Source organism: Erpetoichthys calabaricus, chromosome 3 (assembly GCF_900747795.2).
Source record: "Erpetoichthys calabaricus chromosome 3, fErpCal1.3, whole genome shotgun sequence".
In the NCBI taxonomy this organism is placed as follows: domain Eukaryota; kingdom Metazoa; phylum Chordata; class Cladistia; order Polypteriformes; family Polypteridae; genus Erpetoichthys; species Erpetoichthys calabaricus.
In genome coordinates, this window is record NC_041396.2 from 64,887,766 (window position 1) to 64,912,815 (window position 25,050).

General features: G+C 36.7%; 1 protein-coding gene across 1 annotated transcript in view; it reads right to left on the minus strand.

Moving 5' to 3' along the window:
• LOC114648075 (14-3-3 protein beta/alpha-1-like) overlaps positions 1-25,050 on the minus strand; it is a 42,360-nt gene that overhangs the window by 12,655 nt on the left and 4,655 nt on the right. Inside the window, exon 3 of the mRNA XM_028796880.2 lies at positions 2,593-2,713. Within this exon, the coding sequence (XP_028652713.1) occupies positions 2,593-2,713 (121 nt within the window). The remainder of the gene's footprint in view (positions 1-2,592; positions 2,714-25,050) is intronic.

Below are 25,050 nucleotides of genomic sequence, written 5' to 3' on the forward strand. Positions count from 1 at the left end.
TCTAAACGCTCCTAAAACAAGTCAAAGATCACTCAACACAACAGAACAAGTCCACATCCTGAAGTCAGGCCTGGGTACAGAGTTTGCTGGCAAATACCTAGAGGCTGGGTGATCTACACTTCCCAGCTGAGTGGAGTATAAAAAGGGTGGTAGGGATACTCACAAGCACCTGGCTTAAAACTTTTCAGTTGGGAGTTGGCTTATGCAAACTAATGAGTCATCAGGAGGTTGTCAATGCCTGTCATGCAGCAACCTTAGGACTAGCTATTAGGGAGACTATCAAGATTAAGAAAAGATTTGAATTGAAGGTATGGGCAGACCAAAAGAAGGGAAAGCTACAAGTAGGCAAAGTGAAAAGCAGACAAAACAAATGTCCCAGTGTATGGGTGAAGATTGGAAAGGTCATGAAAACTTTACAAAACAGCTTTGGACAGTTCCTGGTAAACAGCTTGACGACTAGGAAAGGGTATGCAGGTCAACATGCAGGCTGCTCTCAAGCATTGGGGAAACACTGAATTATCATGGAGTAGAGAGAGAAATAGAAATAGCACTTTGAGGAACCATGAAACCCAGTGGGGGATAAACCATTAGTGTAAGAGGCAACGGTGATAGAAGTAAATGCAGCCTTCCCAAGGTTGGGGTTACTGAGGTTATAAAGGTCTACAGTGGTAAAGCATTTTACTGAAAATGCTGAAAGCACTGAATATTGCTGGGTGTGCTTTGGCTAATATGCAATTCAAAATGGCACAATTCTTCATGGCCAGCAGAGTGAAATTGTGGTTCTGATTTTTACACAGGTGTCAAAAGGGTATGTCCAATGGATCAGACTCCTTAACATCTCTGGGAAATCCTATGCTGTGGTACTGGAAGGCTGACCCAGTGCAAAAGCTGCACACCTAGGATCCAGTTAGAGCAAGCTGATTAAATCCTAGCCATGACAGGGTGGGGAGCTCAGTAACATAGGACCAACTTGACATTGAATAACTGCTTCTGCAGAGTGAGAGAAACGGCTTGGTGTTTATGGCAGACAGACAGAATACCCCATTGGCACCTGCAATGTGAGGCAACTGGGAAAGCATTCAAGAAACAGACCCAAGACAATGGAGCAATTGCACCTCTCAGATGGCCTCACTTTTAACAAGATCTCTGGGTTAAAATTAATTAATTTACAGAAAACACCCCAAAGCGAAAAACAGTACTACAAAGACTGAAAGTCTTTCCCTTTTGTTGAACTACTATTATGTAGAGCTACTTTAATTCTTGCTAGATTTCCCCCCCTGAAATTCTGCTAGGAACCAAATATTTCTGATTAACTTGTGTTTTAATCAACATGAGGAAGTAGAACATAATGGACTTTCATATTAACTTACTGTACTAGGCAAGCGTGGGGCTTTAGTGTCGTTTAAAAATAAAAAAAATCTTAACTTTCAGCAATTTGGCTTTATCAATTGTTTAGAGCAACATTTTTATATTTATTGTAACTCTTGTAATGTATTTTTCGTAAATAACATTTTCTTATTAAAATAACCTGCAGATGACACCAATTCAGTAAATCTGTTCAGGATAAGCAGAGTGAAGATAATTTTAATTGCTGAAGTTTAAAAACCATCTGTTGCAACTGCACACTTCATTTGGTCGTATACAAGAACAACCTTCATGAAAAGTGCAGAGAAATGTTCCAAACTACATAACATCAACATGAAAATTGAACTCTGGAAAGGGTGGGACGGATTTGGTTGACCATACTATAAAAGGTGAGCATCACATTAATCCAAGTGTACCGAATCAAAGTGTTTCCAAATTAAAAAATGCACTAGAAGTGCCACATATTTCACATTCAGTAGACAGAAAGCTTTATCCCCTGAACACAAAGCCCCGAAATTTTTGTCTATACTCAAAACTACCTTGCAGTAAACATTCACCATGTCAGAATTAATCAGCCAGTAAACCTCAGAAAAAAATTTCTTACAGCACATTTGTTAAAAATGCAACTCTAGAGGCTGGATGTGGATATGCGCTACTATAAATCTGTAAAAACAAAGAACCAAAGGATATTCCTAAAACCTTTTGTAGGATTTCTTAAGTGATAAGAGTTTAAGTTTTCATTTTTAATGAAACTAGATACCAAATAGCCATCTTTATGATTGTTTCTGAACATGCTTTTTACATTTTAATACACAAGGGTCATGGAAGACACTGTGCCTACAGATTCTGGTCACTGTTTCGTCATCATCTACAACATTTAGTTAAATTACAGCAATAATGTCAACATATTATAGTATACATACAGCTATGTGCAACTATTCTGAAAACTGACATTTGTTTACACACTAAATCTGAAACATTTTGAAGTAGAAAATCACCTTACCAATGCATATATAGTTACTTGTACTTACGGTACAATCTACTGTGATCATGCTTAAATAGCTGTCTAAGTTTGACATCGTATACAAACGTTCACTTTAAATTGAGCAGAGTACGTAGGTCTGTTTGGTTCATATTTGACAAAAAAAAGTGACATGCAACTTTCATATTCCAATTTTATGGCTATCCAATGGTCTAAAAATAATTTACAATAAATGAAAAGCTTACCTTTCTTATCACCTCCAGCAACCTCAGCAAGATATCTATAGTAATCTCCCTTCATCTTTAAATAGAAGACTTTGCTTTCTGGAGTGGTTGACTTAGCGATTAAGTATTGGTCCAACAGTACCTTGAAAAAAATAAAAACATACACCTATTTAGAATGCCAAGATACCTAACTTGTGGAAAATATAGGAAGACATAGAAATGATGCAATTAAACAAAGCTACTGAGGATAAAGAGATTGCATCTGGGGATAATGACAGTGATACAGACTACTTTAGAAGGGAGCTGCCGAAAACAAAACAAAGTTTGGAGAGATGCTTGGTGATTTAAGCATTAATTAGTTGCTGCATCATCTTACTATGAAATTACATGTGCATTTTTGGCATCTTCTATATTAAAGTTAGTGACCTCAATTATCCCAATTTATTGAAGAAATTTTTTTTTTTTTTTTTATAGGTATGTTGTTTAACATGTCAGATTCTTCACTTCATTGGGATTAATAAAGTATCTATCTATCTATCTATCTATCAATAATTCTACATTTGGAAAACATGTCCACATTTTGACTGGTAAACAATAAAACCTTGTGTACTTTGGTTCACTTTTTTCATTTGAACTAAAACTAAAGAAAATAAAAGAAGCAACTAATAATCTTTGTATAAAGGAAGTTAGCAAATGACCAAGGTTCACTGCTTGTGACTTTTGCACTAAGTAATCCCACTACTACAAGCAAAGGAAGCCAGCAGTCAATTGAAGCAGCTTTTGCTAAAGGTTTATAAAAACTAAAAAAAAAATTGCAGCAGTAGCATGCTATTTAACTAAACAAATGGTCTCTTTCTACACTATAAAGAAGACAGCCTTCAAAGAGATACTTACTGCAGACCTTCAATAAACAGTAGGAGCTACCCAGTCGAAAACATTTCACTAATGCCGGTATGTCCTCTCTCTCTCCAATTAAACTCAGGGAAATGCTGTTCAAGAATTGGCTTCTGCGAATTATCTAGCTTTGACAATGGACATGAGGTCCAGCAGCAGACATGTCACCATATAGTTTCGTTCCTGTACATTATACCACTAAAGAATGTGAGTTTGAGGCAAAGTGTCTAACATTCCTGCATGAACACAACCCTGCAGATGATCTAGCCAAGGAATCAAGGCTGAAATGTAGAGTACCAGTGCTGCAACTTTTGAAGGGATGTGCTTCGAAAGGACAAGAAAGATGCAAGGTTATTATCAGCTATTAAATAAGGGGACCTATAGTAGCTTCAGGGTAAATATGACAACAAAGCAATGCACTTGTTGCAAACTGCAACACTGCTGGACCTGCGTTACAGAGGTGAACACAGTAAGGCCTTAGCACTGGAAAAACCAAGTTTTGAATTTGAAATAGTGAAATTTTGGCAGGAGACAGGAAAGTATCTTGTCATTACTAGAGATGTGTCATTAGGAGAAAGCAGGACATTGACCAGCACCTTCAAACATGCACAAAAATCCACTGAAAAACCTAAAACCTCCATCCAAATTACAGAGCAGAGAGAGAGTGCAAAGGAAGAAATCCCAACCTATCTGAACGAACATGTTATCGATGGTGAGGACAACACATGAAATGGTGTTGCACAAATGACAGGTACTTCCATCTGCTGTCAAATAGGACTTGCAAATACCTATATGTTTGTGCAACAGGCATGCCATCTGAACATGTGTTAAACAGCAGGAAATGTTCCAAAATCTTTGTGGAACACACAAACCAGAGAAAGGAAATACCAGCCTTTTAGACAAAGAACATCCAGTTTAACATTTGGAAAAATTGGGACATTGCTGACATTTGAAACATGCACACGTTAAAATGTAAATAAAGCCCTCCTCCAATAATGCAAAAGCAAAATATTACTTCTAAAAAATAAACACACACACACATTACTATAATTAATTTACTACAAAATTTGCCTCAAGACTAAAGCGAGCTTAAGAGAGCTACAGAAACTGATCAAAGGATAGACTTCTCCACTCCTTTAAACCTACCTTAGAGACGTAAACACATTTACAAAAACTGCTTGTTCCTCAAACATTTAAGGAAACAGGAAGACCAAAATGCACATAATGAAACAGTACTAATACAGAATTTTTTTTGTGAGGTTAGTCAGGCACAAAAAAAAACACACACCATAAAGCAAACCACATACAAGAATAGACAAAACCAGAAATAAGCACCCATCAGTGTTATATCAGTTATCAATAAATGGTCGTTTAAATGGTTCACATAACTAAAACTGCTCACTTTCCTTTTACTTAGTGTTTGGAGGAGGACTTGGGGGGACTTTTGTGACTTGAACAATTGCATCTTCGCTTCAGTGGAGAAAAAAAAAAAATTCAGCCAAATTCATAAGTCACTTTTCCTCAGGTGTACTTCCTGCCACAAAATGTAAATGTGTTCACAGCCCACTACAGCAGGATAGCCTTGTACCTTCTTGCCAAAAATCTTATTAAAATAAACTTGTAATTACGATAAATATTTTTCTTCTACACCATATGTATTATAAATGTTGCATTCATGTTTGATTAAACTATGCATTAAGGGGATTTTTAGTATTTATGGTCACTGTACAATCAGCCTACAGAACATCTTAAAAAATGAACAGGTAACGTGACCTGCAGTTTATTTTAATTGTAAACACTAAGAATAAGGCTGCAACATGGCTGGTTAAGCAGGAGGTTTGTGCACGAGTATACACACAGTGTGGTCAAGATAGGCACAGACTTACTGAACTGGATATGCAAGTTTGAATGTAATTGACACAGGCAGAATTTAAAGACCATGTCCTTATGTTTGGGTCCCTATCCAAGTGGTTCATTGTGTGGTGGGTGTGGCAACACACTATCAGCACATGCCCCCAACCTCCTCCTCATGTTACTATTTGGACCAGAATTTTAGCAAAGGACTGTGGAAACCAGAGTTACAATTTAAAAACTTAAGTACCCTCATTCCACTGCTCTTTAAAGTTAATAAAACCAATATCATCCCATTGTAATATGATTAAATGCTGCTTTGACTGCATGACCCCTGGGGATTAATGCAGTGTATTAAACCACCATTTAATATGCAGAGGGACAGCAAAAGGACAGAAAGATAGACTACAGGCTGTTAAATATACATGGCCCCCAAAAAAATAGTTTTTGCATTTTTCCTCTGAATAGAGTGGACCAGTAACCCCGCGATTCTCGAAAGAATCGCAAATCCAAGAATGCCAATCACTTACTGTTCCCTCCGATATTTGGAGGGATGAAAAAAATCATGGAGGGTGGGTGCGTCCTGGGAAATTTTTCATTCAATTAAATAAACATATTTGTACTGAAGCGGTTTCTTTCTGGAGCTGTGACTCATCTGGTTCTGGTGGTTCAGAAGCGCGTTGTAGGCGCCTTCGTTTATTGTTCTTATCCATGCAGTCTTGTTTTTGTTTTTCTGTGGCTGTTTCGTTAGGTAGAAGTCGTTTACTGTTAGGAATCATAATTCAACTTACTTTTAACACTGAATTACCGTTATGTGATTCAAATACGCCACACTGACTGCTGGCACAGTGGATTAGAGCAAGTTTAGTTTACAGGTTGTGTTGTTTGGGTGCCACCTACTGACTCTGGGAAGCCGCTGGGTTTGACTCTGGGACGCTGAGGTGCTGTGTGCATGCGCCTCGGTGCGCCCTGCGTCCGTGCATATAATTATACAACTGTGGTTTAGTAATAGATATGCCTAGAGTTGTCTGTGCAATTAGCCATTTTCTAACAGGTTTATCCAGTATAGGGTTACCAAGAGTGTCTGCCACAGTATAATCTTGCCCATATGGAAACAGTTCAAAGTTGTCAGTTAACCTAATATTCTCATCTTTGGAATACGAGAGGAATACTGCAAAACCATTGTGGGATGACACCCCACACAAGCACTAAAGGAATGAAAACTAAAACTCCACATAGGAAAAGCGAGCTAAAGTTATGGTAAGTAATAAAGCCAAGTTTCAAACCAAGACACTGTCACCGTACTTGTGGATAGTATTCAAAAAGATGATAAAATAAGCCGGTTCATACATTTATTCCAATATTGACTGTTTACAAATGTCTGCACTGGCCAGACGTTTGTGTGGCTCTGCTCATTAGTACTCCTGGGCAAACCCAAAGAAAAACATAAGCTGCTAAAAGAAAAAGAAAACTTCAAGGTAATTAACTCCTCCAGAGCTAGGTGTTTTTTTTTTAAAAAAACCCACAAATAAACCTTCAATGAGAAATTAACTTTAAAAAAATAGCCTTGACATGAGAGGAAATGCAAAAAAGGGAAATTTCCATTAACTGTTACTTTTCAGTAAGCATTAATAAAGAGTCAACTTTTATCATACGTGTACCTTATTATAGTTAGTACCTGCCTATGTACTGCCTCGCCTAGGTAGGAATCCCCTGTCAAGAGATCCATATTTTTTTTTTTTACCTCATTTGTACTACAAAATAGTATTAGTTGACTGATCAATTTTTTCAAATTTCTCGAATTACATAATATAATGAAACCTTATAACTTTGAGAGCAGTAGGATTTTTCCCCAGCATCTAATTGCACATTTAGTATAAAATGTTAGTTTCAATGTCCACTCCTAACTTGAAATTCAAAATCCTGCTTTTCTATGCTCCTATACTACCAACCAAGTAGGAAGCACCCAACTACATGTCAGGATTACATTTAAAACTTGCCTCACTTGGAGCAACCAAACCATCAGACATAATTGTACACAAATTAGAAGCAAATGTTTAAGATACTTGGGTATCAATGATCTCACCACCAACTGAACCATCTTCAAGCAAAAATTAATGCATATTAAACAATCTCCTCTTCCCTGGAATACTTACCCTTCTCTGATAGAAGAATAGAAAAATGTAACCCAATTCCTCCGATGACCTACATCCCTGCTAGGATTCTCCTTCAGCCACCACCACACTGGTAGATGTAAAATGTTCCCTCTAAATATTTGATACACAAAAGTTCCCTCACGAAAAACACTACATCTGGGCATAGAATGATAGCACTGCAAACCCAAACTCTCATGCGGTATTTATTCTTTGGAAGGAAGGAGCCGACAACTCTTTACCTTCCTGGTACCCGCTAGAGACTAATTGTTTCGCCATATATTTACCTGTTCTCTTGTAGGTTAGCACTTCAAATCCCTCTGTAAAACATTCCTTCTTTAATGCAGTATTACTATAACTGTTCAGCATTAGGTTGAGTACAGTTTAACAGAATGTAACAAAGTATATAAGAACTCCCCACTATTTTATTATACTGCAATTGATATTGGTTGACTTCATACCTGCACTATAGAAAGGGCATGAAACTGAATATTCCTGGTTGGTGATAGATTTGAGCATACTATTTCATCAATTTTTTTTCACTATTTGCAAATTAAAATCTTAATTAAAGCAGAACCATATAAATTTGTCTGCACCACTACAATTACATTTGTTGTATGATTTAATGACATCCCTTGATCTGTGTACTAATGCAATACTAATCACAACAAGTTGCAATTACTGCATTTCATTTAGTACTTCTGCTCTGTCAAAGATGGAACTTTCCTAGTTAGACTGTTTTAAACAGCAATTGAGTGCTGTAACCAATCAAAAGATCAATTTTCTCAGTTCAAGCTCATTTGCAAATTAGAGGCACTTCATCAGATTACAGGCTACCATGCTAAAAGCATTTGAGTGATTCAAGAAAAAAAGCCCAATAAATCTATATCGCCCAATATTGTTTTCAATAGCAATGCTCAAAATTGCATACTGTGTAAACTTTTTCCAACATTGCACTCAGAACATTTCTACAATCTAAAACTGCATCTGAGGGAAAGCTAAGCAAGTTACAAAAAAGCCCCAATAACAGAAAATTACCTGTTTATGCTTTAACATAAGCCATATACAGCAGGTCAAAGCATGCAAAATCAGTTAACAGCAGTAGTATTAATCAAAAAAGACAAGATTCTAATAAAATGGTTCACAATGAAGGAAAATGATCCAACACCCCTGGGCAAGAAATAACATCCCCACACCATAATTTATCTTAAGTTACCTTTACTTTTTTAAATCCTGAACAAATCAAGCACAACTAACTTGTGGTTAAGTAGAATTTAAAGTAGTATGACAGTTCATTATATTGATGATGAAATTTAAACTAAAGGAAATCCTTGTAAATAACATTCTCCTAAAAGAATGGAAACAGACCTGTTCAAGGACAGTCCCACTAGTTGCCTAGGAAGCAAGTTTGCAGGATTAGAGGTAACAGGATGAACATGGGAACGTCAGTGCTCTCAATGACTGAACCAGACTCTAGTGCTTTGAAACAGGCTACATTTAGAGATTAGTAAGTATCCAAGGGCATTTATGCCATAAGTAAAAACATAACAGTATAAAAACTGCATTCCAAGTCCTTCTGTGAAAGAAAGGATTTTAGTTTAGAAATTTGCTCCTGTTGGCAAAAACAGTATAACTAATATGCCATAAGTAAAAACATGAGTATGATGCTGCAATATTGCTGTACCTTATATGTAATGGTCAATTTTCTGATGATGGGCAAAAAATAAGAATAGAGAACTTGAAGTATTTTAAGAATAATGATGTTCTTAGAATACATACACAGCACCATTTAATCAAAGAAATTTAAATGATACATGAGCAGCAACATGTTTTTAGCAAGCCCAAAAAGTAACTTATCAGGTTGTGTTAAAGACCAAGATAATATATTTTCTGCTTTGATTTTACATACACAAGAACTTTTTTCTTAATACATAAATGTTGTAAGTGATTCACTGATTAATGGAGGTTCTGTCAACAGTATATGCAGGTCGGCAACAGTGTTTCATTGTGACAATGTTTAATCAAAAATAAATCACAATTGAAATACAATTATTTTAACCGTCCACCCCTATAAACAGCCCTATTTTCAAAATATTTTGAGTATTGATTAAAGGTTCCATTCTAGGGACAACGACCTTCTCTGGTCTTCAGTCAGTTTTCAGTTGGTACAAATTAAATAAATTGGGTGTAATTAACAACCCCCAAAACTGTTACTTCTTTTGTGCGCACAGAAGTGGGAATGAAGTGCATGTCATATTATGACAAATATGATCATGTGGAATCTAAGCACTTTGCGTTGAGCCATGGTCTTGTTCTTTAAACTCAACCTATTAAATATCTGAATGGTCAGGAAGCTTTAACATTCTATCTAAATGTATTAAGTCAATACTTTGGGTTACACACAATAAAAAAAAAAAAAAAAAAAAAAAAAAACTGTCTAAACAGTTTCAAATTATATCCTTCTCCTCTGTGATTTCTAGTTGTGTAATCTTGCTTCAAGTCATTTAAAAAAGTCATTTTTCAGTTTCTTTGCAGGATATGTTCAGATTCTACATCAGGGTTTTTAATACATAATGAATACCTAAAAACAACAACAAAGATTACACACCTATATGAGATTTTTTGTATCCATATTCGTGATGAATGAGAAAAAAAAAAAAAAGCCATTTCTTGTATGTGGGTGCGGCCTCACACTCGCTTTTTGTACTTCACACCCTCATACACTATAACAGCATCCCTCATCTACAATTGAGCATTCGAGAAGAAAATATGAAGCTGGTTTTAAATGAAATGTTGAATAGGCAAAATAAATTGGTAACTGCGCTGCTGCAACAAAATTTGTGTCCAAGAAACTGATGCGAGATTGGAGGAGGAAAGATAATGTAAAAAAAAAAAAAAACCCAAAAACAAATTGTCGCATTTTTGAATGGGCATACAAGTTGGGGTCCGATTTTATGATCAATTTTAAATGACTGTATACGGTAGCCAATGAAGTTGGCTCACTTGAGATTAGGCTTTATTATTATAGCACTTATACCTTTGTACTACTCCAGAGAGACACTGAAATGGTTTGCTATTCTTCTTAAGTGGCAAGTGTGTCCCATTTGCTTTCTGTGCCAGCCAAATTGCCATATTTAAGTTACATTAAACTCATTTCAAAAACCAAATTATACAAATTTAGTGTTTGCTTATTTGTTTTCATCAATTAATACTGTTAGTGTATGGTGGTCAGAAGTGTACCTGAAGACAATCACACAAGCTCATTTGCTAGCAGTAAGCGAGTGTACTGTACAGAGATCAGCTGATGGGGGAAAAAAAAATTGGGCTAAAAACTTTGTTTACTGTTAAAATGCACTAGAAATCTAACAAATATTAACTAATTGTACTGTACAATACAAATGTTTGATAGGAGTCTGTATACAGAAGCCGACAACGTCAACAGCAAAAGCCGCCGGACAAATATGGAAACAACTTTATTATTAAAATAAACATGAAAACATATTACAAATATCTTTTATAAGCATTTTCTTATGTACAAATAGCTGTGCATGTTTTCTATCAGAGTTGCTCTCGGAATAGAATTTGTTCTTATGTAGGAGACTTTCTGCACTGCTAACGTCCATTAATTTTTTGCATTGAGTAATATTTGATATTTGCCTCATGTTTTAGTTACGTGCCAAGCAAGACTTATATAAGTTCTGAAAAACTAAATTTTGAGTGGACATACGGGGGAACTCACTTTGTCACCATTTAGACAGATACAATGGTATGCAAAAGTTTGGGCACCCTTACATAATATTACTGCAAATCCTTAAGCAGAAGAAAAAATGATCACCCAAAGGCAGAGTGTAAAAGAGGACTGGTTTCTTTAATATTTTAAGCCAAATTACATTTCCATCATTCACAGGTACAAAATACAGAAAAAATAAATGCCTGATTCAAAAATATGGCACCTGATAATGGTCAATACTTAGTAACACCCCCCCCTTCAGCAACTATCACAGCTTATAAATGCTTTTCATTGCTAGCCAAGAGTCCTTAAATTCATTCTTGGGGTATTTTCGTCAATTCTTACTTGTAAAAGGCTTGTGGTTCTGCCAGATTCTTGGTACGCCTTCCAAGCACAGCTCTTTTGAGATTTTTCCACAAATTTTCAATGATGCTTAGGCCTGGGGAATGTGAGGTCCATAGCAAAACAGTTGCTTAAGTCTCTTGAGGAATTCCTTTGTAGATTTTGAGGTATGTTTCTAATCATTATCCTGTTGGACCTATCTTCTTTTTAACTTCAACTCCCCCCCCCCCCCCCCCTCTCAGATGATGCGAGTTTTGCTTCCAGAACTTGCTGGTATTTGAATCTGTTTTTCCTACCTTTACCAACATTACTTTAAATAACTTTAATCGAGGAAACAAAACTACCTGAAAACACTTGGCTATCTTCTTGTAGCCTTCTCCTGCTTTGTTAGCATCAACAACTTTATTTTCCAGAGTTCTAGACAGCTGCTTAAAGGAGCCCATGGCTGCTGATTGTTGGGACAAGGTTGGAGTATTCATTGCAATTTATATCACCCAGGGTTTCTGAACAATGACTGAACAAGCCATAGCACTAATTAAGGTCTGAGAACTTGGTAAAAGATGAGACCTCAAATATTTTGAAAACTTTTGCATAGTGCTTCTTTTCTCTCCAACACTGAAAAATTGTACAAAACAAAAAATCTTGCATAAAATGTGTCTTGCATCTTTCACTTTGACTTTTGGTGATCGGTTCATCTTCTATTCACTTAACTATTCACAGTAACTGACATTTTAAGCAAGGGTGCCCAAACTTGTTTACCACTGTACATGCAAGGGTGGCTCCCCAAACAATACATGCCTTGTGCTTAGTGCAGCCTTGAAAGGTGCCCATTCTGAACAGCCCCGAACTTGATACCCCAGTTATAAAAGGATTTGGATGTTAAAACTATACCCAGAGCACCTAGTCATTTTTTCAGGATGTTAATTGACTTCTGACTTTAAATCTTGTTAAAATGATAAGTGGCTATGATCTACAGATACAATTCACCATTTGCAAACAAACCCATTCATACAAGCGGGTAAAGGCTTTATTAAGCCAAGTTATTTTTATATTTATGTGTACCCTCTTCTTTTAACAGTATATAAACAATTGAGAACTGAGGAGACCAGTTGGACTTTTGAGAGAGGAATGAAGTCCCATTCTTGTCTGATACAGGATTCTTTGGCGTATTTTTCGTTTCATGATGTGCCCAATGTTTTCAGATGCTGAAAGGTCTGGAAAGCAGGCAGGCAAGTTCAGCAATCGGACTCTTCTACTACAAAGCAATGCTGTTTTAATAGACGCACTAGGCGGTTTAGTACTGTCTTGCTGAAATATGCAAGTGCTTCCCTGAAAGAGACAATGTCTTGCTGCAAGTATGTTGCTTTAAAAACCTGAATATACCTTTGAGCATTGATGGTGCCTTTCCAGACGTGCAAGCTGCCGGTTCCATAGACTAATGCACCCCATACCATCAGAGATGCAGGCTTTTGAACCGAGTGCTGATAAGCCAGATGGTCCCTCTCCCTCTTTAGTCCACAGGACATGGCATCCTGGTTTTCCAAAAAAAAAAAAAAAAACTTCAAATTTCAACTCGTCTGACCACAGAACAGTTTCCCACTTTACCTCAGTCCATTTTAATTGAGCTCTGGCCACGAGAAGACTCTGGATCATGTTCACATATGGGATTCTTTGCATGAAAGAGCTTTCACCTTCATTAGTTGATGACACGACAAACAGATCAGAGACTGACTTCTGGAAGTGTTCCTGAGCCCATGAAGTGCCTTGCATGACAGAATGAAGCCTGTTTTTAAAGCAGTGCCTTAAGGTCAAGGGCATCCAATATTGATTTTTGTCCTTGTCCCCTCCACACAGAGATTCCCTCCAGATTCTTGGACTCGATGTGATTATGTACTGTAGCTGATGAAATATTCAGTCTTTGCAATTTTACATTGGGGAACATTCTGAAATTGTTCTACAGTATGTACAGGTTTTTTTTTTTTTGCAGATTAGTGAAACTGCTTCTCTAAGATGTTCTTTTTATATTCAATCATGTTACAGACCAGTTGCCAATTAATCTAATTACATTCATTTCTTTTTACTACCACTTTTTCAGCCTATTTACATTTTACACAGCTACCCAACTTTTTTGGAATTAGGGTTGTACATACTAGTTCTCTGCATGACAAAACTTACTTAAAGAAAAAATGCCTTAGTGCCCCCTTTACCTTAGTGTAAAACAAATCTGATACAATGAAACTAATGGTATCAGCTGCATTTGCCTTACTGGCAGGTGACAAAAAGCAGCATTTCAGGTTTAGTGCCAGACAAGTCTTTTTCTCAAAAGTTGCTGAAAACATTGTCTCTCTCTACACACCTGCTTGGTGCATAACACCGAGAAAACCTTGAACAGAGAAAACTAACATTGCAAGAGTTCATGCTATAGCCTTACGAACTGCTCACTGTAAACTTTTTTATATATATATATATATACACACAGTAATCCCTCCTCCATCGCGGGGGTTGCGTTCCAGAGCCACCCGCGAAATAAGAAAATCCGCGAAGTAGAAACCATATATTTATATGGTTATTTTTATATTGTCATGCTTGGGTCACAGATTTGCGCAGAAACACAGGAGGTTGTAGAGAGATAGGAACGTTATTCAAACATTGCAAACAAACATTTGTCTCTTTTTCAAAAGTTTAAACTGTGCTCCATGACAAGACAGAGATGACAGTTCAGTCTCACAATTAAAAGAATGCAAACATATCTTCCTCTTCAAAGGAGCAAATAAATCAATAGGGCTGTTTGCTTTTAAGTATGCGAAGCACCGCGGCACAAAGCTGTTGAAGGCGGCAGCTCACACCCCCTCCGTCAGGAGCAGAGAGAGACAGATAAAAAAATCAATACGTGCCCTTTGAGCTTTTAAGTATGCGAAGCACCGTGCAGCATACTTAAAAGCTGCACACAGAAGGTAGCAACGTGAAGATAATCTTTCAACATTTTTAGACGAGCGTCCGTATCGTCTAGGTGTGCGAACAGCCCCCCTGCTCACACCCCCCTACGTCAGCGCAAGAGAGAGAGAGAGAAAGAAAAGTAAGTTGGGTAGCTTCTCAGCCATCTGCCAATAGCGTCCCTTGTATGAAATCAACTGGGCAAACCAACTGAGGAAGCATGTACCAGAAATTAAAAGACCCATTGTCCTCAGAAACCCACGAAGCAGCGAAAAATCCGCGATATATATTTAAATATGCTTACATATAAAATCCGCGATGGAGTGAAGCCGCGAAGGGCGATATAGCGAGGGATTACTGTATGTATAGATAGAGAGAGAGATAGATAGAGAGAGAGATAGAGAGAGAGATAGAGAGAGAGATAGAGAGAGAGAGAGAGAGAGAGAGATTTAACCACAAGGAAAAAAACATTTGAAAAATCCTTAATTTATACAAAAATTAACCACAAACCACGAAGAAAACTAACCTTGAATGAGTCAAGTTCTGGCATGAAGGAAGTGAGGAGGAACTGGGTGGAGAGGAGATTACAGTTTTGAGGTAAAGTCTCTGACGATGCTGGTTCGCTGCATGCTCCCATCTCGCTTCCGGGAGCCCTTAAACCCGTCACCATCGGTAATGTTACCGATGAGCACGACAGTGAGGCACTACAACAGAGCAAGAGGACGGTGCAAAAAGTGCCAAGTGCTTTTATTAAAATCAACAAAACAATCAAAAACTAAGTCCAAATTAAATAAAGCGCACTGCTTTCAGAATCCTTCAATAAATAAATAATCCCATACAAACAGAAGTGAAGTGGAAGTTAAAATCCAATAGAAAAAAAGTCTTCATTCAATACGACGAGGTTAAAACAATGCTGGAAGAAGTCTCTTTAAAAAGAAGCCCAGTGCATTCTTTAACTGGTGACCCCTGCTGCCTTCTTGGGCTTACGCGGCCAGCCGTCTTTCTGGTCACTACAGCTCCTTCATCGCTCAGCTGGAGTGACCGCTTCCTTCTGCCCACCGAGTGTCGGCCAAACACCCCTGCTTGAGCTCACTATCCAGCTGCCTGCCTGGCTCACACCAGTTCTTTCCACACTGCTTCCTGTTTACTTCCTCACTCCGCAACCTCCATCTTTGTCTTTTTCCTCCCTTTAGCCGCCTCATGCTTCTATTTATGAAGAGGACGTGGCAGCTATAGTGCAGCAATTTGTTTATTTAAACTGGCCTCTTGACATGAGCTGTGGACCAGACTGAACATATGCGTAAATCACAGGCACGTGCAAACCGGAAGGGAAACTGGCTTGTTTGTCACCCAAGTGTATGGTCGTGAACAGATGCAAAACTTTGGCAAACTTTTTGGTTGTAACCCGATTTGTATGTGTTCAGAGAAGTTTGTGAACCGAGGTTCTACTGTGTGTGTTATATATAAACAATTTAACAATATAAACTCATACATCACTCAAAAAAAATAAAAGCGTGGGCGCTTTTTGAATGTTGATTGATGAAAAGCACCCACACTTATTTTACGAGTTATGTATGAGAGACTAATATTTTTTCACTTTTTAGTACACTTTAACTTTATAAGCGTGGCTTTTAAAAATAATTTTTTATATATAATTTTATTTATAGTTAAACTATAGACAAGTGTTACCTGTTCATTTTTTTTTTTTAACAAAATGAAATTCTGTAGGCTTATTGTTCAGTAACCAGAATACTAAAATAAATTTTCCTTAAAATATTAATGTACAAATATATTTATCCATATATAGGGCATAAAAGAACAAATGCTTCTCATAATGAAAAGCTGTCAATGTTTAATTCTTTTTAATGGACCTATCTGAAACAAAGCTTAAAAACAAAAAAAAAAAAATCAATCAACTGATATTAGCAATTAAACACTGCTTAAATACAAATACACATGCACTTACAGGTTTTAATCATTTATAATTATTAATTACACTCCCAATGTTTTTGCTGTATAAGCAGTATAAATCTTTAAAAAAACAAAAACAAAAAAAACCCCAAAAATCAAAGTTCTTTAACAAGCAGGATATTGCCTTGTGTCTTAACAGGGGTATACTGACAAAAGATTTCGCTGTCAAGCTAACAAGCCTATTGCTTACTAAGCAACAAATTCAAATTCTTATCTTTTCTAAACTTCTGTGTTTAACACAACCATGTAGTCTAAACTAATAAATGGTGCCCCATTTTAAAGGGCAAATTAAGGTCCGAATTCAAAGCTTTCTTGACCTTTGTCTAATTGCACAGTACGACTACTCAGATTCCTTTTTCTTAGTTTATTACTCCATTATCCTTAATGGAAAGGTTAATATTCTAATCTTTTGCTCTCTGGAAAAACAAGCATGGACTTGCTGATCTTGTTTATACTATAGTAATTTTGCTGTAGGGGGTTGGGGGGGAAAAAGGACAAATTCTGGCTCTGCTACAGTAATCCTTTGCGTAAAGAAGCACTGCAACTACATTAGCGTAGACCTTAGAAAAAGCAGGGGCAGTAAAGGTTGAACTGGAATTAGTAAATTGGCAGATTACAAAACACAGTCTTTAGTGGTGAAAAAAAAAAAATCAGCCAATTTAAAATGGCAGCCAATCAATTGGTGCATCCCTACTATTGATTTACAGAATGTAGGATTGCTATTTTAACCTTTACAAGCAAAATGTTATATAGGTAAGACTATACTAATCTGATAGTTTGAAATGGAATATTAACTGATCTTTATATTCACACTCATATGCCCATTGTATGTGGACTATAGGTATGCATTCTAACGAATTTTACAATTAGTCGTAAAATGATGCTCAAAAAAAGTAATTGTTTGACCAATATAAGGTAAATAAATGTACATCTGACGTAACAGTTTAGGCTGGATCATACTTTATTTGGGCAGAGGGAGTGAAACTTGCCAAAATTTAAAGGTGGGTTTCCTTGTGTAGATCAGTAAGCTGTCTGCGTTCCTATCTTCCGTAAAACAAAGGAACAAAGAAAGTATCAAGATCTATATCAATGACATTATTAGTTTGGAAAATAAAACAACAAAACATCCTAAAAGAGAAACTATGAACCTAAACCTAGGAAAAAAGTAACAAAGATGCTCAATTTAATCAGCGCCTCTGGAAAGCCAAAATGTGTGCCCTGGTCAGCATAAAGCTGAGTAAAAGTAGCAGTCCAAACACAGACGAGAATTTGTAGCTAAAGCAAAGTACATCACGATCAGCTGGCACTTGACCACATTAAAAATAGGTGCAAAAGTGCTGGCAATTTGGGGATAGTAAAAAAAACAATGATCATATTTAACAAAAATGAAAACTGAAAATGTTTCCTATACACATACAACAATCAAGTATGTAGAAAAGAATTTTGTAGGGCAAAGCCAGAAGTCAGATAAGTCACGGAAGGTGACCAGCCCCGGCACCTGTGGAGCTTTAAAAAGTAAACATAGCGGCAGCATGTGTCAAGCTATGTCTCTTTCGTGAGACTATCAGGTGTTGGTATCATTCTAAAAACACTTAAGTCACCTTCTTAAAATTTTAATCCATATTTAAATACTCCAAGAATGGAATGTCTATCTGGTAAACTGGAAAAACAAATATTGTAAATATATATATTTTAATGACAAAAAAAAGCCGTGGTGCAATTAATGATTAAACCCTATAAGTGCATGTATATTTACATTTAGGCAGTGCCAGTATCAATTAAATGAATGGGTAGAATACATATATTTTGGTTAGACAGATGGTGAAAAATACTTTTTAAAATTAAGCAGTGTTTTACGTAAGTAGGCTACAGAAGATATTAAACAATGACAGCTTGTAACCATGAGAAGCATTTTATTTTCTAAAATGCTGGATGTAATTATGGATAAATGCTTTCTCTACACATTAGTTAAAATGTATTTTAAGTATCTTTTATTTTATCATTTTTTATGGTCACTGAACAATAACCCTAGAGAATTTCATTTTGTTAACCCTAACCCTGTGGTACAGTTTAACTATAAAAACCCAAGTTAACACTTTAATATAGGACAAGTCTTCTACTCCTCTGATTAGGCAGGAACTAAGTGGAAAACCTTCTAAAAAATGAAAAAAGCCAAAATGTCCTGATGTGTTAAACATTTACCTGATTACAAAAAAAAAAAAACAAGAAAAAAAAAACTTGTTAACCTGTTCTGGCTGGGTGAAGGGGGGGGGGGGGAAAGAGAGAGAAACACACCCACACATATCCCTATTTCCACAAAAAACAACTCTGGTTTATACTTTGTTTAAAACTTAGAAGCAAGACACCTCTCAAAATTCACTGTATTGACTCGAGTGTTAGACTTTTAAATGCCTGATTAAATTGTGGAAATTGTGGTAGCTCCTTTAGTTGGTATTATGAGGTAACATATCTTGAGGGTTTGAGTCCCCATTTGCCACAAAGTAAAGCATTTCCAGACAGGATTGTGCGATAATTGTTTTAATGATGTGCAAGGTGAGTGAGTATGTCAACTGTACATGGTCAGCACACCATATGACTACCATGGCTACCTAAAAATGATTGAGCACACAACACTAGGGGATAAACAGCCTCGCAAACTAAGTCTTTTGTTTTAATTGCAAGATGTCAATCATCCTCACTCATGTTGAGGAGGTTTGGTTCTGAAAAAAAGACTGATGTTGCTTAAAACACAGCAATCTTCAAACTATGTAAGACATTGTTTACCATTAAAGGACAGTCCAACAAAGTACAGAGCCCTTTAGGTGTCGGGGGGGGGGATCCATTCAGACATTGTTTTTTTCTTTTCTGTAAGCAGAATTTGCCTATCACACATCTTATTTCACAAGCTGTCGTCATTTCAGAACAAAAAACCCTACAGGAATTCAGAGGAGGCAAAGCCTCTGCACACTAGTATTGGGAGAGGAGAAGAGGAAAAAAAAAAGGGTCAAAAGCTACTTGATACCAGAGGTGGACAGTGATGTAAATCTACTTGATTGATAGAAAACACAAGTAAAACTTCCCCCAACTGGGGAGACTTGCGCACACACACACACACACACAAAAAAATCTATTTAACTATGCTGCTCTGAAGCCAGATGCTGTGGACAGTCTTATAATTTTGTCACACAATACAAGTTTCCTCAATAGAATTTTACAATTTTTTTAGTATATCTTTAATAGTAGACAGAACTTAAAGTTAGTAAATTGTTTAAAAATGTTATACTTTTTTTTTTAATCTTTGTGCAATATGACAGAACTTGCTAACAAATGCTATAGCTTTCTTTCTTGAGCAGTATTTGCTAGATGTTTGGATTTTTACAATCTAATAAAGTATCTATCTAGTACAGTATGTCAGTTTTGTTCTTGCTTCTATGCTGCACAATCCACCTTACAGCAGAGCAGTTTATCCACACTGTAAAGTTCATGTCCAGTAATTCAATTATAATTAGTATTTTGATTTCTTTGTATTCATATCTTGTTTACATTAAGGGTCTGTTTAAAATGCTCATAATATAGTTTCCTTAGTCTTGATGAACCATGAAATTGTTTACTCATTCTTGCACTCTTTGATCACAGTAATACTTTGACTGGTGATAATGTTTGTTATTTTACTTCAGTTTTAGGTAAAGACGACCCATTTTCCTTAACTGTTTCCATTAATCTCCATTAGTAAGCTACAAAAGCCTATAATCAGGACAAACCTAGATCAATAAGACTTTTACAAACATGTTTTTAAATGATGCAAAATATCATCTAATTATCGTTATCGCCAAAGTCCCAAAAAATAAAGATTTTTTTTGCCAACATCACACACCTATTTCCAGACAACTCTAGCTACCCTGTTCGTATTTAAACATGTTGGTGAATGCTCCAACACCAGTAAAATTGCTGGCTCAACACTGAGTGAACAGAAATGAGGCTACAACTCTAGCTAGACTGAACCAGAATGTAGGCTGTAGAATACCATGAAAAACAGTGAAATCATTTTAAAAATCTATTTTCACAACCCTGCAAGGCACTGTCCAAAAAGAATAGACAACGTACCAATGTAGGTTATGTGTCAAAAGTGTAAGGCTTCTATTTTTTTTTTTTTTTAAAAGAAGAAGAACAAATGAAGAGTAAATTGAGGGTATTTGTACCCTGGGACATGACAAACCTTTGCAAAATAAGAAACTGTAGTCCCAATCCACAGCCCTGATTGCATTAGAATTGTTCAAAGATCGCAAATGCAACAAAAATAATTTGACAATTTAAAGTTTAGTTACCATTAGTAAGGAGACAATTATGTTTCATTTTCTGGGTGGTTGATATCTGTCATTATTTAAGTGCATTGTCAACCCTTTAACCCCCTACCCATGTGGTACAAAGTTAAATTGTCAATGTGTTGGCAACTCACACAGTCATACCAGTTTGTCAAAGTATGAACAGAAACTGCTTTTTTCAGTGGTTAATTCGAACAGGATTTGCAGACACAGGAAATACAAAGTAACTGTCATAAAGGCAGCTAGATGGATTGATTCAGTATCACTATAAACACCACCCACAAAATGTGACAATACAGTGTTCAAACTCAAGGAATATGTGGTTAACTCCTGAATCTCAATGGTGAGATGCACTTCTGTCACTCACTGAATCTCCAGAGAGCAAAGCAGATGTACTGGATTCAGATGATTCCTTAAGGTATTTAAATCTATTCATGGCTGCTGACATGTTAGACTAATGGACTCTGAAACCAAGTTCAAGTAATGATTGATACCAGTAATTTTTGGCATGTATTACATATTAAAGCTTTATTTGGGCACAATAAATGAAAAACCAGCTAGATATACAAGATTTTCTTAAAAATTAATGAAGCTATACTGTTAACATTTTCCTATGGTAAAGGGGTTAAAGCGCACATTCCTTAATCAGTGTATACAAAAGTGTCTATTGGCAAAAAACAAACCATGCTGGAATTTAGGACTTATAATGCAGCATTCTGCAAATCTTTTACATGCTAGCTGATCCTTAGAATATTGAAAGTAGTGCATCTAAACCACCATATAAATAGAGATAAACAAAAGAGGCATTGTGACTTTGTTGTAAAGCCAATTGGAAGAGTTCAGGGAGAACAACTTTTTCAAGGCAAGAAATCATTGCAAAAAAGTAATGCGGTAGAACCCACATACAAATATATACAAACAACCATGGAGAGTTACAAGCTTAAAAAAACTTCATGGCTGTGTAATTGCAATGTGTTCCCAAGGGAACACCTTTAGTCTGGGACACATCCTGCAAAGAAGCTGGAGAATGGCTTTGAAGACCTGAAAATAAAATGTAATATAGCCTGCATACAAAGAAATACAAATTACTGTATGTTGGAAAAGATGGATGTATCGAAAATGTGTGATAATGATACAGCATGTGCTTAAATTATTAGGTGTGCACTGCAGACTGAGTTAAAGAGCAAATGCTCTTTACTGGCCACCATGCTTGCTTTTTGCCTTACACACAGTGCTACTGTAATAATCACAGGCTCCCTATGAACCTAAAACTGGGCTGACTAAATTTACCCTTCAGCACAGGCAGCATTATATGTATACTTTTATCTTTTGTTCTGTTCACTTGATTTCGCACCATGCACATGATTAAATTAACCTCTACCTCAGATATTAGCGACCCAGAGGGCATGAGTGCACAACACTAACAGAAGTAGGTAAAGTCTTTGCAAAAGAAGTAAATACTTCTGCAAAATGAAGGATTTCTGATGTGGTAGGAATAAGATTCCACAGTAACGTAATACAGTAATCCCTCCTCCATCGCGGGGGTTGCGTTCCAGAGCCACCCGCGAAATAAGAAAATCCGCAAAGTAGAAATCATATGTTTATATGGTTATTTTTATATTGTCATGCTTGGGTCACAGATTTGCGCAGAATCACAGGAGGTTGTAGAGAGACAGGAACGTTATTCAAACACTGCAAACAAACATTTGTCTCTTTTTCAAAAGTTTAAACTGTGCTCCATGACAAGACAGAGATGACAGTTCCATCTCACAATTAAAAGAATGCAAACATATCTTCCTCTTCAAAGGAGTGCGTGTCAGGAGCACAGAATGTCACATAGATAGAGAAAACAACCTCTAGCAAACAAATCAATAGGGCTGTTTGGCTTTTAAGTATGCAAAGCACCACGGCACAAAGCTGGTGAAGGCGGCAGCTCACACCCCCTCAGTCAGGAGCAGGGAGAGAGAGAGAGAGAGAGTTTGTTTTTCAGTCAAAAATCAATACGTGCCCTTCGAGCTTTTAAGTATGCGAAGCACCGTGCAGGCACAGCATGTCGTTTCAGGAAGCAGCTGCACAAAAGATAGCAACGTGAAGATAATCTTTCAGCATTTTTAGACGAGCGTCCGTATCGTCTAGGTGTGCGAACAGCCCCCCTGCTCAATCCCCCTATGTCAGGATCAGAGAAAGTCAGCGCAAGAGAGACAGAGAAAAGTAAGTTGGGTAGCTTCTCAGCCATCTGCCAATAGTGTCCCTTGTATGTAATCAACTGGGCAAACCAACTGAGGAAGCATGTACTAGAAATTAAAAGACCCATTGTCCTTAGAAATCCGCGAACCAGCAAAAAATCTGCGATATATATTTAAATATGCTTACGTATAAAATCCGCGATGGAGTGAAGCCGCGAAAGGTGAAGCGCGATATAGCGAGGGATCACTGTATATAGAATCTACATTTAACACAGTATGCCCAACACTTGTATAATTTGTGGCACCTTATTCCTTCTCACAATATGAATGAATCTCCTGTAATTATGTCCATACAATTCACAAATAGAGAACGTTACAAAACCTACAGCAAGAGACACAGTAAGAACTCAGAGGTGTGTAACAAACTGCTACTTGGTTTGACACTAGGGAAATGTAGCCAGTTATTGGCCTAACATGCCCCTGAACAAATCCCACACAACACAAACTTAACAGGAAGTAACTGGCACAGACATGCAAAAGTGAAACTATGAGATAGCACAACTAAACACTGAGCCACCTTATGCCAGATATGACAGCAGCAACTCATCTTTGGTAAATTGAACTTTATACTAGTATTGGTAAATAAAATACAATTAAACTCAGTAAAGCATAAATATTTTTTCTTTTGTATGGCAGAGAAAGTACATCTTGTACTCTAGCCATCACATACACCACATGGACATTCTATTCTGTAGGTATTGCCTATAGACTATTTCAAAATGTATAGAGTTGGAGAATCTGAAGTATTGTTTGTAAATTCCCTTCTATTAAAAATGCACATTGCAGCAACTACAAAAGAGTCAAATAAAAGTCAAACTGGTCAGATGCATGCAATATAGGGACAGAGGTTATTCACACATACACATAGTATGGTGAACTTAACGCTCATGACATGGTAAATGAAATCGTTTTGAGTATCCATTCCAGTTGCAAAGCCCTCAGCTAAATGAAAAAATAAGGCAATTCCTTTAACTCATTACAACATGTACATTAAGGTCACAAAAGTGCAAATCATATATATTTAGCACTCCACATGCCTAAAATATCACACTACATTATTTTTCCAGCAATTGTTACATGCAAACTTCATTTACATAATCTTAGCGAGTCAGAGTCAGTTATAGTATGTGCCTGTAAAAATCAGTTGTATAGCTTGACATATCCCGTAGACAGACGGGTCTGCAACTTGCAATTAAATCAAACAAGTCTAATTTTTGTCTCATGTCTTAGGGATGTGCCTGTGTGCAAGGACTTGAGCACGGAGAACAAACAAATGCTAAACCAAAACACCAAAGTATAGCATGCCACTAAAAAGAATAAGAAATATGGGTGTTTTGAATTTCACAAACAGAACAGGCTCATGTCTCACATTTGTACTTTTTACGTTCTGTTGTGGTATGACAAAAGAGGCCCCAGATTGTAGCTGAACTCTCCATACCCATAAAGCCCTAATGCAGCATTGCGCCATAACGTAATAGATTAAAATTGGCTGTCAGCATTCAGTGAGCTCAAGATACTTTTGAAATTTGAAACTGTACTGAAAAGTTGTCATGGAATCAGGTTGTTGTCAGTGTGATTCCTGGTTGAGCAATTTGAGATGCTCAAAGCGAGATTAGTAACTGCAGATGTCAAGTTTCCTCTGACTAAAAGTCATGTTTTTTTTTTTTTTTTTAATAAAAAAACATTGCAGAATGGAAAGTGATCTTTGATTTCTTTATTCTGGCTTTGTAGCAGTCTTGGACACATTTTTTTTTAGGGGTAATGAGAGGTGGGAGTGTTAGACTGGACAATAAAAAAAAAAAAAAGGACACGTTAAGATTCCTTGGGTCAGCACATTGACTGCACATGCACACTTAACTCAGTTGTATGCTCACAACATGCAACCTCCACTAAATATAAGTAGTCGACAAACAGGAAGCTCCTTAACACGAGATTGTGGTTTTGAAATGAAAATGTCTCTTTCCCAATTCAGTGGTCAAAAATTCGGTCTCTAATTCAAAAGCTTGATCTTGTGTGAATGGGACAGGATTAAAATT